Genomic DNA, 12358 nt, shown 5'->3' on the forward strand with positions numbered 1-12358 from the left:
CACTGGCCATGTGGTTCCCTAAGAACAAAGACTGCAACTTATATTTCCAAGCTATATAATAAAGAAATTAAAACTATCATTGGTTATATTCTACAAAAATTGAAGCAGAAAGAGTCTTAGGCTACATAATTTAAATATAAAAAAAACCCCACTGGCCTCTGACCCTGCCTTCATATGGCAGCTTGGCCCCTAGCAGTAGCATGGCAAGACTACCACTCGAGTTTGCTGGCACTATTGTGAACCTAGAGTGGACAAAGGCAAGAGTGACTAAGGATCACTCTTGCCCCAGCATTCTAAGACAACCAGGGATTCTAAGAAGTAGACCTGCAAAGGGTGAGAGTGGTGACTTTTTTATGAGGAGAGGTCTCTGTAAAGGTGACTTCAGGGGGAGTAGGAAGCACGCTTTAGCTCAGGCCCTTTAAGATGGCACCTAGGAGCACTGGACCACAGGTTAGTGACCTAACATCCCCAGGTAGAAGAAAATAATGCCAGGTTTGAGCTGACGTTATTTTTCCTGAATAATACAGCTTATGGCGTGCATTATTCAATTTACATAATAATGAGGTGTTCTGTATACATTTGCATCTCATTTTTATGTTTCCACAGTGACAAACTAACATGCTTTATGTAAAACAAGACATGATAGCCTTTTAGGGTGTGTTAAGAGGCAAACATCAAACTAAATCTTAGCTGCCAAATGTTAGACAATCTTGTACCAGCAATCCTTACATTTTTGTTTTGCTGGACAAAATCTAACAACATATTACAAGTAGGGCTGCATTTATTAAAAGTATTTATTTATTTTCCTACTGTATTTCCTTGTGACTCTGAGCAAGATACTTAACCCTCCACTGTCCAGTCATAAGGAGCTGCATTGGGAAAAATTAATACCTTTAATCACACTATTAATTATGATTATAAATTTTAATCAAAATGCAGCCCTATATAAAGAATAAAAAGTAATGAAAAGATAAGAAATACAAAATACAACTTTACGAATTACAAATTTAAAAAGAATCTAAAACAGCATGCAGAACAGTTATAAACAGCCTTACAGTTTTCACAGCCTACTTCAGAAATGCAGCCCTAATTACAATGTATGCAGATATAAACAATTTTGGAAGAAGAATACATCAGAATACAAGTTAAGGAACCAATCTCACCCTCTTTCAATCCCATCTTAGTCATCAATAATTAACAATTAGTATAAAGAGCACATTTGTAACTTTATTTTTTTTTTTTTACAATATTCTCTGGGCAACCCCACTGAAACTTAGTATACAAAAAATAACTGACACTAAAAATGAGGAAACACTCTTAAGGTAGGTGAATGACAAGTAGTGAAATAAAGTACTTTATTACTAAGTTTATGTGTACTGATGTGAAGATGCCATCTCTCTTAATAATCTTCAATTCCAAACTGCAATCTCAGTAAAACTATATTGTAAAATAAACTATATGATCATTGCACATATTCAGTTACTTAAGTTGAAAATAATTTCCTTACTACAACATCAACACATTATCAACAAATTTTCTCCAAACTAATATATAATCATGGAATGGTATTTAAGACATAGTGAGGTAGATTATTTAGCTGGTGGCGGTGAGTCTTTTTTTTCCCGCTGCCAGCGTTATTCCCAGATATGTAATGCCAGGCACTAAATATTTATGTTTATGCAGCTGGTTCTCTCTTATGCAGTTAAGTTCAATAGTCAGCATTTTACCGCCTATGTGACACCACATAAAGATAGGACTGACTTTTATATGGTCTGATTTGGCCGCTTAACTTAAGTGGTTAACTGCATAAGTGCTAACTCTGCCCCAGAACACCCACAAAATAGTTGCTTTTCACTTTAGTGGTCTGTGGTGATCTTCAGCAGCACTAATCAGTTAAGTGCCGCTGAGAACCAGTGGATAGCCCTTTACAGGCAATTTAACCACAGATAAATCACTTTGAATTCTGACCCCATTAAGTCCATCTGAATTACCTTCATTATAGATGGTACCAAATATTATTTTGTGTGGCTTGGTGGTACCTGAACATCTTAAATGTGGTTATTGTCTCACATGTTCTGTGAGTTTATCTATTAAGGAATTTGTGGATCCTTTGGATGGCCATAGATATGTTCTCCAACATTTTACCATTTGTACATCTACCTCTATTATTTATATTTTCATTCCTGGATTACAAAGCGTAGATGTTGCCTCAAAAAACATCAAATAGAGGCTCCTCAAATCCCTCATTGATCGAAATATCATTATTTTATTTGTTTGGTTTTTGCTCATGCTACCTTTATTTTTTCAGTTGTAGCTCAGGATGAGTTACAGTTAGGTACTATAGGTGTTTTTTGAGGTACTGAAATGTAGTGTCATCCATTTTAAACCACTGATACAAGGAATGGATCGTGTGACCCAATTATCCCACCTGGAGCAGAGAGGGATTTATTATTTAAAAATCACTGGAAACTTTGTGTTTGAACTGACCTATTAAATTGATGCATTATTTATAAATGACTTTTTCCTCCTGGCTGACTGCTTCATTTTTTTACTACCAATGAACAACTGAGTTTGATGAGCTTCTATTGGGTGAATTTGACGGGTGACAGAACTGCCTCATATGACTGCTTAATTCACATGACTTGTTTGTACATAAAATGCAATGACTATTATTTTTCCTCAAACTAGACTGTGTCACAATGCTGAAGTTTGGAGACTGGATTTGATGGTATCTGGTATGATATTTGAAGAGTTGTTTTGCCATATGTATTCTTTCTAACCTCACTGTTCGTATCTTGTCTTATTACATGCTTATGTTTATTGAACTTTATCACTGAAGTTTCCCTGAAGAAGCTGCTGCAAAAAGGTTGGCCAAAATCGGATCTGTTTGGTTTTATGTGCACTGATTCTTTCGGAAAGAACTCTATTTTTAAAATAAGTTCAAATAATTTTGAGTATCCTTTCAGTAAAAGTTTTTATAAAACAGAGGGAAGTTTTTCAGACCAATGATTAATGTTGATATCAGAATTAAGGTTACTACTTACTTTGCTTCTAATTCAAAAAATGGAATTTGTTATGTAAAGTATTTTTAGAGCACGATCATTTTACAGTAAGATCCTGTGTTCTCTGTATTTTGCTATATAGAGAAAGTCAAAAATTCTCATTTCTGGCTTCTGGTTAGTGACAGAATGTAGACATTGGAGCAGATTTCACCTGCAGAATTTGCCACAATAGTCAAAGCACAACTACACTTTTTGGGGTAGCAATGGAAGGGATCTGGAATCCCCAACCCCCTATTGGTTCAACATTTAAAATCCAGCCCTATGCCATTTATCCTTGCTCTTTACAGCAATAGGTCTTTCCTGGGTTTATTATAGTACATAGAACTTCAAATATAGTGCTTTGTAAGTAAAATCCTTAGAGATGGATAAATGTGTTTATTTTGTTTCATGATATGCATCATGTTTGACATTTCAAAAATATGTTTACTTGTAATTACAAGATATCTCTAATATGAAGAAGGTATAAAATACACTGGGCATTTTGTATTATTATTGTTAAATATAATTCATCACACTATTTGCTCTATACCATCGATATTAGCCTCACACCTCTAGGATAACATTTCTCTATTTAAATTGTAATAATTTTAAACAAATAAAGCCTCATAAGCCCAGGGTACCATGTGTTTGGACAACCCCTTAATGGGCTCTCATCATCGGCTCCAGCCTCCTCCGAAAACCACTGCAGAACAAAACAACTCTTTGTTTAAAATTATTACAATTTAAATAGAGAAATATTGTCCTTAGAGGTGTGAGGCTAATATCGATGGTATAGAGCAAATAGTGTGATTAGTTTCTTGTTATATTGCTCTTAAGCAGATTTTTAAATTTTTAAATATAATTCATGCAATCAAAGCAAAAACAGTATCAAACATGACATATAACTCAAATAGTTAGGAAGAAATATACAGGGCCCAAGTCAAATGGTCTAGTTAATAACTGGTCCTATACTGATAGCATATCCTGAGTTTATAAACCAGAAGAGACTAAATCAATCTGACCAACCCAGGCCTTTCCAGCAAATAATGATTTGATATGTAATAAACATCATCATCATATAAGGTCTGGGCACATAAGGGATAATTTTATAAAGCATTTGGGATGTAAAGTATGTTTTATAAGCAGAAAACAGATATTGTGAAATTGTGTGGTTGAACATACATATATAAGTACACAAGCTGAAAAGATCCCACACATAGGCACTCCTAAGCTGTAGTTCATACAGCACATGCACACATTTACACATCGTTTGGCCAGATGTAAATGTGTGTGCTACTGAGATAGTTGGAAATTTTACTTAAGTGCCCTGCTATGAAATTAACCCCACAAAAAGACAACTTCTTAAAAGTATATTTAGTACAGGTTTGTTCTTATTTTGAATAACTTACCGCTGCTAGCACTTCCCTCTCTTCGACTGCGGCCACTGCCGTCTCTACCAGATTTTACACGCTATGAAGTGGAAAAAAGTATAAAATCTACAGTTAAAAATTATAAAAGGATTACTTTGTTGTCAGCAGTCATACTTAATAAGGTATCTAAAACCATGGGAGCCCTTTTAATAAGGCGCGCCGAAAAATTGCCTGTGGTAGTGTAGACAAGCTTTTTGGGTGCACGCAGAATCATTTTTCAGCGCACCTGTAAAAAAAAATGCAGTTTTAAAATTTTTGCCGAAAATTGACGTGCGGCAAAATGAAAATTGTCACGTGTCCATTTTGGGTCTGAGACTTAGCGATAAGGACTCATGCAGTAATCGTGCGATAACTGTCTACGCATGTAGAATGACGATTACTGCCCGGTATTTGCTGTGCACCAGAAAATAAAAATGATTTTCCATTGCATGTAGCGGCCGCGTGTCAAAAAATGAAATTATCGCAAAGGCCACGCAGTAGCCAGGTGGTAACTCTAAATTGATGTGCGTTGGGCGTGTGTAGGTGCCTACACGGCTTAGTAAAAGGGCCCCTTAAAGTCTAACACTCTAACACTTTTTATAATGCTTGGAAAACAAAGTTACTTACCTGTAGCAGGTGTTCTCTGTCAACAGCAGGATGCAAGTCCTTACAGCACACCACTATGTAGGAAAAGTTCTGCAGCTTTGTATGTATAAAATTTTTGAATTGCTTCACTGTACATGAGTGCCACTTTCCACTGTTGTACAAGATTACCTCAGTCTAATTATTCAGATTGAGTGGAATACAACTCCTTGGGGAGGTGGCTAGGTATGTGAGGTTTTGTATTCTGCTGTTCATGGAAAACACTTGCTACATGTAAGTATTTTGGTTTTCTGTGAGAAAAAAAAGCAGAATAGCAAGTCATCACAGCACTGGATTCCCTACCTACAGGCTGCCTTCCACAGAAATAAAAAAGAAAAACAATAAAAAAACAGGATCTTTCAGGTAAGGTACTTCAGTTCACAGGCATACAGTGGCTAAAAGGGAGCTTTCATCAGCTGGGTTAATACCATGTGAAGGTCCCATAACACTGCTGGAAGCATGACGAAAGGCTTCAAAAGAAGCAAGCCCCACATAAATCAAACTAAAGGCTGTACAGAGATGGAGTTTCCATCTACATGATGGCGATATGTGATAATTACACCAAGGTGTACTCTAATGGAGTTGTTTTTTTTAAACCTGCATTTAACAAATATAGAAGGTATTCAAGCAGTTTTTGTGTGGGATAGAAAAAAGGGTCTAGAACACTTCCCATCATAACAGATTGCACATTTCTTCCACACAAATCAAAGACCTCCTAGCAAAATCTCTCCTGGAAGCCAGAAATATCTGCAAAACACTGCCAGGCAAGTTCAAAAAAGCTGTAGATACCCTCTCAACATCAGGATGCAACAGAGTTCCATGAGCTTGCATCATGAATGTTGGGGAATTCTTCAGTTTTATTGGATTTATAGAAAGTTCCTAAAGAGGGATCACACTTGCCTCAGTGAATGAGGAGTGATGAGAATCCTGGTTCCCTGGTCCCATCTGGTTCAGAAGAGTTCTTGCAATGAGCGGTATTAAAAGATAATTAACAAAGACCCTGCCTCCAATCTAGGAAGAAGGCATCCAAGGCTCGTTTGCTATGTGTCCCAATCCTGGAGCAGAACTGGGGTACTTTCCTTTTCTGAGAAGTGGTGAAAAAAAAATCTACCGCGGGAGTGTCTCCCTCTTGAAATCTTCCCAAAAGTTAAGACTAAAAGTCATTTTAGGAAAAGTAAACCTTCTTGGTATACTGATAGTCTTAGGGAATTGAAAAGGTCTTGTAGGCAGATGGAGAGATCAAGGAGAAAATCACAGGATAGTTAATTAAAACAAATTGTGGAGAATTACGGTTAAAAATTACCAAATGGCTGCTGCAGAGACAAAGAAATTGTATTATAAAAAAAATAACAGATGGAAATTTAGATATGAAAATTCTTTTTAGAATTTTTGACAACCTTAATAATTCATCATGTGTTATACAATTGAATGATTCATATCAACCTTTAGCTGAGGATTTGGCAAGCTATTTTATAAATAAGGTGGAAAATATTAGATCCTCCTTGCATGTTGATGGACTAAAAAATTCTCTAATACAGTTGGAAGAGGAGATAAGTCCACCAAAAAATATTTTTGTTGATTTTTGTTGACCGATTATGTACTTCCTTCACTATGGTTCACGATAATGAAGTGCAGCTTAAACTAAAATCATTAGCTGGCAAATTTTGCCTGTTGGATAGCTGTCCTTCATTTTTGTTAAGGAGTATACCTGTGGAGGTAGTACATTGGCTAACTACTTTAGTTAATGCTTCATTGCAAGAAGGGACTTTTCCTTCTGCTTTGAGAAAAATTATTTTGATACCTATTCCCAAATCAGAAGGATTAGACTTGTCATTGTCCTTAAATTTTTGTCCATTGGCAAGCATTCCATGGTTAGCCAAGCTGTAAGAATTGTTAGTTGCTTTACAAACAATGCAGTTTTTGGATTCTTTTCAAAGTTTGCATAATTCTCAACATGGGTTTAGATCCATGCACAGCACTGAATCTCTACTCCTTACTTTGGTTTCCAAAGTTAAATCTTTATTAAGTCAGAAAATCTCTTCTGTTCTTTTGCAATTTGATGTTTCTGGAGCATTCAATACAGTGGATCATGCATTACTCATAGAAAGTTTAATCGAGCTTGGTTTTGCAAGGTAGGTTTTGGAGTGGCTTAAAGGCTGTCATACCAAACAGAATTATAGTGTGAAGAAGAATGTTGAATTTTCTAAATCTTGGACCCCAAAATATGGAGTTCCAAAGGATTTTCCATTACCTCCAATTATTTTTAATGTGTTTGTGAAGATTCCATAAAAGTACCCAAGGAACTCATAAAGCTTGGTTTTATGCTATGTGGATGACATTTTTTTATCATGATTACAGTAGGTTCTGATTGTGAACAAGATTGCTGTTTAATTTTGGATAGTATAGAGAGAACTCAAAGGTGGGCTTCTACAAATTTACTGAAATTGAATACTACTAATCAGGTTAATAATTTGAGCAGGAAGGTTTTTTTAAATAAATTATGAAGAACAGTGATGTCGTTATTTTTTTCAGGAGGATTTTCGGGTCCTAGTGCAAGCATTGATTTTGACCCAACTTGATTACTGTAGTGTTCTATATGCTAGATTACTGCATACATTTCTATATAAACTTCAACTTCTTCAGAAGAACACAGTGGCTAAATTTATCTACAGATGTAAAAAGTTTGATCGGGCATCGCCTTTGCTCTATAAATTACACTGGTTGCCCATTGAAGCCCAGATGGAGTTTAAAGTAGCAAGCTGGGCACATAAAATTATTTTGGGGAAAATGTCCATCATATCTTATTGAATTGTTAACTTTCTCAAAACTGAGCTCTTGTTTTAGTTCTATGCTTAAATTGGGGTTTCCGTTGATTAAGAATATTAAACTAAAATGATTTAATGTAAGCTCTTTTTGCTATCTGTCCAGCAAGATTTGGAATATGGTACCTTTACAGATTAGGTTTTCAATTATTTTCAATTTCGTAAAGGTTTAAAGACCTTTCTTTTTAGTACATTTTATGATCTTAATTGGTAAATTTTAATTTCTGCTTCTCTCTTCAGGAAAGCTAGTGGTTCTTGGGATCTGCTTTGTGTTACCCATTTTAATTCCTGAGTAGATCTAAGCGGGATACAAGTACCAGAATAGAAATGTTCTTTAAGCCATCTCCTTATTCAAGGGCCATTCATATGGTTTTAAAATAACACTCAGCTTGCCTGCCAGGGAGTTGTCCTTACTTGCCAGGTAAGTGATTCTGAAGGTCATTGCGTAAGAAGTGTCAAGTTCCACATCCTGACAATCTCTCTACACAGGAGGTATGACCTAATTCATCCCTGCTTGTTGATGTAATACATCACAACCTGAATGCTTGTATGTATTAATATATTTTGAAAGCTTTTAAAGTGTTCCAAACTACTCTAAATTCATCTGGTAAAGTTCCTTCTGGAAAGACAACAGATTTTGAATGTGAAACATGTACATGGGCTCCCTAGCCCAGTTTGGACACATCTGTTTTGAGTGTTACTCGATATTGTGCAATTTGGAAGGGGATGCCTTTTGCCAGATTGGATTGTACCATCCACCAGGACAGTGATATCCAGAGGAGTTTCATGATAGATATGCCACCCCACAGTCTGTGATTGGACCGAGTCTACTGCGTGTATAAGGTCCATTGAGAAAGACTAAGGAGGCTAGGGCTATTCAGCTTGGAGAAGAGATGGCTGAGGGGAGACATGATAGAGGTATATAAAATAATGAGTGGAGTGGAACAGGTGGATGTGAAGCATCTGTTCACGCTTTCCAAAAATACTAGGACTAGGGGGCATGCGATTAAACTACAGTGTAGTAAATTTAAAACAAATCAGAGAAAATTTTTCTTCACCCAACGTGTAATTACTGGAATTCATTGCCGGAAAATGTGGTGAAGGCGGTTAGCTTAGCAGAGTTTAAAAAGGGGTTGGACGGTTTCCTAAAGGACAAGTCCATAAACCGCTACTAAACGGACTTGGAAAAATCCAAAATTCCAGGAATAACATGTATAGAATGTTTGTACGTTTGGGAAGCTTGCCAGGTGCCCTTGGCCTGGCTTGGCCGCTGTCGTGGACAAGATGCTGGGCTCGATGGACCCTTGGTCTTTTCCCAGTATGGCATTACTTATGTACTTATGAGTTTACCTTATTTTGAGACATGCCAAGGGTGTCAAATGCACTGCTAAGGTCATGTAATCCAATATTTTCAGCATGATTGATGCTGTTGTCTGCTATCCCTTTGGGTTTCTATCATGCTGGATACTAATTGGTGATTCTTTGTTGCAGTAGAAAGGCTTTCGCCTGAGTTATGCCTAGAAAAGCTCCAATAAATTCCAACTGCAGTGATGATTCAGCTAGGACTTGGGGCAGTTTATTATACAAACAGGGAAACACACAAATCCCTAGTCTGCATAGATATGCTGCTAAGACCCCAAGGCCTTTGGGTGAATACCTCAGGAATTGATGAAAGGCCAAAAGGCAGTATGTGATACTAATACTGGTGTTTTCCCATGATAAATCTGAGATATGTCTTGTAACTAGAATGCCTCTTTATACAAGTGTAAGCTTCCTTTAAGTGCAGAGAATATAACCAGTCTTCATTTTGAAGAAAAGGAATTAGGGTACCAGGGAAACCAGTCTGAACTTCTCCTTTACTAAAATCTTACACAGGACCCTTAGGTCTACGATGGAACAGAATCCCCCCCCCCCCCCCCCCATCTTTTTCATTACCAGGAAATACATGGAGTAAAACTCCCTGCCTTTCATCCCCAGGTGGCATTGGTTTGATGCATTTGCAATGAAGAGGGAAGAGAGTTCTTTCTTGGTAAGGATTTCCTGATGCTGACATCTTGACCATGATGCTCTCGGTAGGCAATTTGACGGTGTATTTCAAATAGGTGCAGACAGTATCCTAGGCAGCCAATCTTTAAAATCCACTGATCAGAGGTAATAAGGGGTCAAGTGGTCAGTGGTTTGCAAAAAACTGCAGTATCTCTCCTACCAGTAGGTTATCTGGCACAGATACTAGGACACCGTTTAGGTTTTTGTGGAGGCAGCTAAAACTCACCTCTGGTTTTGGCTTTCTTTGGTTTGGGTCAAGTGAAATACCTATCTTGAGCAGGAAGAGCAGAAGGGAGGAGGACACCTTTAAGATAATAGGCCCTCCACTCTTGTTCCTACCAGAAGAGGAGACTGGGTTAGACGTGAGCCTGCAAAGGGTCGTATGGGTGTCACTGTGCTGCATAATGATGGTAGTGGCCTTCCGGATCTCATCTCCAAAGTGATTCTTTCCATGGCATGGCATTTCAACAAGCGTTTCTTGCACATCAGGTCTTAGATGTGAAGCCTGGAGCCAGGCAGATCTCTAGGCATCAGTACCCATTGCAGAAACTGTCAAAGCTGCAATGAAATATCATAGGTCATGCAGACTATTTATTGCTTGATCTTCTTCTGAAGTAAGTTTCTGCAAACTCCCAAACACTGAGCACTGAGGGTAGGGTTAAATGTCCAATTTAGGGCTGCATTCCGATAACATTTTTTAACTTGATTAATCGTGCGATTAAAGGCAGGAGCATAGCCAGCAGTCCATGGGGAGGGGAGGGATAGGGGTGGACTGGAAGACCACACATTTCTTCTCCCCTCCCCTGCATTAGGAATCATACCTTTAATGGTGGGGATGCCAAAGCATGAACTGAGCATACTTGGAAAGTGCAAGAGTCGGTTGCTGGAGGCACGCCGCTGACTTCCTTGCTCCTGAGGCAGTACAAGGAGGAAAAGGGCGACTCAAGAGGTGGATTTCTTTAGCTAGCGGGACCGACTACCCCACCAGCCATTGAACAAGTATTGCAGTTTTGGAGGAGGCCTGAGCCAAAAGTGGGTGGCCCAGGTCCCCTAGCCCACCTACCCCATGGTTATGTCACTGATTAAAGGCCCAATTTCTACCGCCCCCCAGGTCCAACTCTCTCTCTCTCCCTCCTATCCCCCCAGGTCCATTTTCTCTCTTCTCTTCCCTCTCCCACCCCCTCCCAACGGAATCCAACACCTCTCTTTTTCTTCCTTCTGTCCACCCTCTCCAGCCCCACCAACACTCAGGATCCCTGCCCGGTTTCAAAATCAAGGTTATCCCTGCCTGGTGCCATGTGTGAAGCAGCTCCACACCTGCCCGCCAACTATTAAAAGTACCGCTATAAAGGGTTTCACCAGCAGCTTCTGAAAGCATTTGTAAAACTTATGTACCCATCCAATCCCAGGGTCTTACCATGAGGCAACAATTTAATTGCCCAACAATTTTCCTCCTCTGAGATTGGACTGGACAACTGCTCTGCCTTCCCAGGAGACAAGCACAGGAGGTCCAGCTACTCTAAATTCATGCCAATTTTAGCCATCATGAGCTGATCTTCCACAGCATATAACTTCTGGAAGAACTGCATAAAGGCCTCTGCTATCTGGGTATACCCTCTATGATCTTGCCCTCCCAAATCTTTCACTCTCAGAATATGATTCCGAGTCGGTCACTTCTTCACCTTATAAGCTAAAAGCCTACCCGCCTGACTGCTATTCTTGCTGGACAAATTGGAGCTGTTCATTGAGATCCTCCAACTCCAGCTCATGCAAGGCATCTCGTACCCACATAAGCAGATGCAGGGAGGGTCCCTGGGCTTCTACCCTGCTTATGCTGCAGTTCCAAATGCTGTAGTTGGCTGCGCAGTTCCTCTTGCTTTTTTTCCTGCTCCTTACGCAGATATGTGGCGAGTAAGATGATTTTCTCCCTCAGAACTGCTTTCATACACTCCCCAAAGCACTTGTGGGTCTGTATCCTCCAACTCATTAAATTGGAAATATTCCCAGATATCTTTCTCTGAGTAACATTCTGGGGGGTCCAGGAGGAGACCATCCCAAAATCTCCAGAAGTCCTGCCCCTGGGGCAAATGCCCCCATTGCATCAAAATCCATGCCGGAAAACGATCAGACCATACTCTCGGTTTTATTCCCACATCACCCAAGGTAGTTTTGTTCACCCCCCAAAAATCAATCCTAGAATAAGTGTTATGTACTCCCATGTAGTAGGTATAGTCCTTAGCTGTGGGAAACAACGATTTCCAGGGCTCCACCAAATCCCATGTGGAGAAGACCTGCAACAACTTCTGTCTATCAGCCTTTCCATAACCCACTCCCCCCATAGAGTTATCCAAGGTATGATCCAGTGTCAGATTAAAATCCCCCTCCCCCCACCAACAAT

At 38.9% G+C, this 12358-nt stretch overlaps 1 protein-coding gene across 5 annotated transcripts in view; it reads right to left on the reverse strand.

The window, feature by feature from the left end:
* IFT88 (intraflagellar transport 88) overlaps positions 1 to 12358 on the reverse strand; it is a 269351-nt gene that overhangs the window by 23830 nt on the left and 233163 nt on the right. For all 5 annotated transcript variants that reach the window (XM_030200295.1, XM_030200293.1, XM_030200296.1 and 2 more), the window contains one exon: positions 4451 to 4511. In XM_030200295.1, coding sequence (XP_030056155.1) covers positions 4451 to 4511 — 61 coding nt within the window. The remainder of the gene's footprint in view (positions 1 to 4450; positions 4512 to 12358) is intronic.

Source organism: Microcaecilia unicolor, chromosome 4, assembly GCF_901765095.1.
Source record: "Microcaecilia unicolor chromosome 4, aMicUni1.1, whole genome shotgun sequence".
NCBI lineage: Eukaryota > Metazoa > Chordata > Amphibia > Gymnophiona > Siphonopidae > Microcaecilia > Microcaecilia unicolor.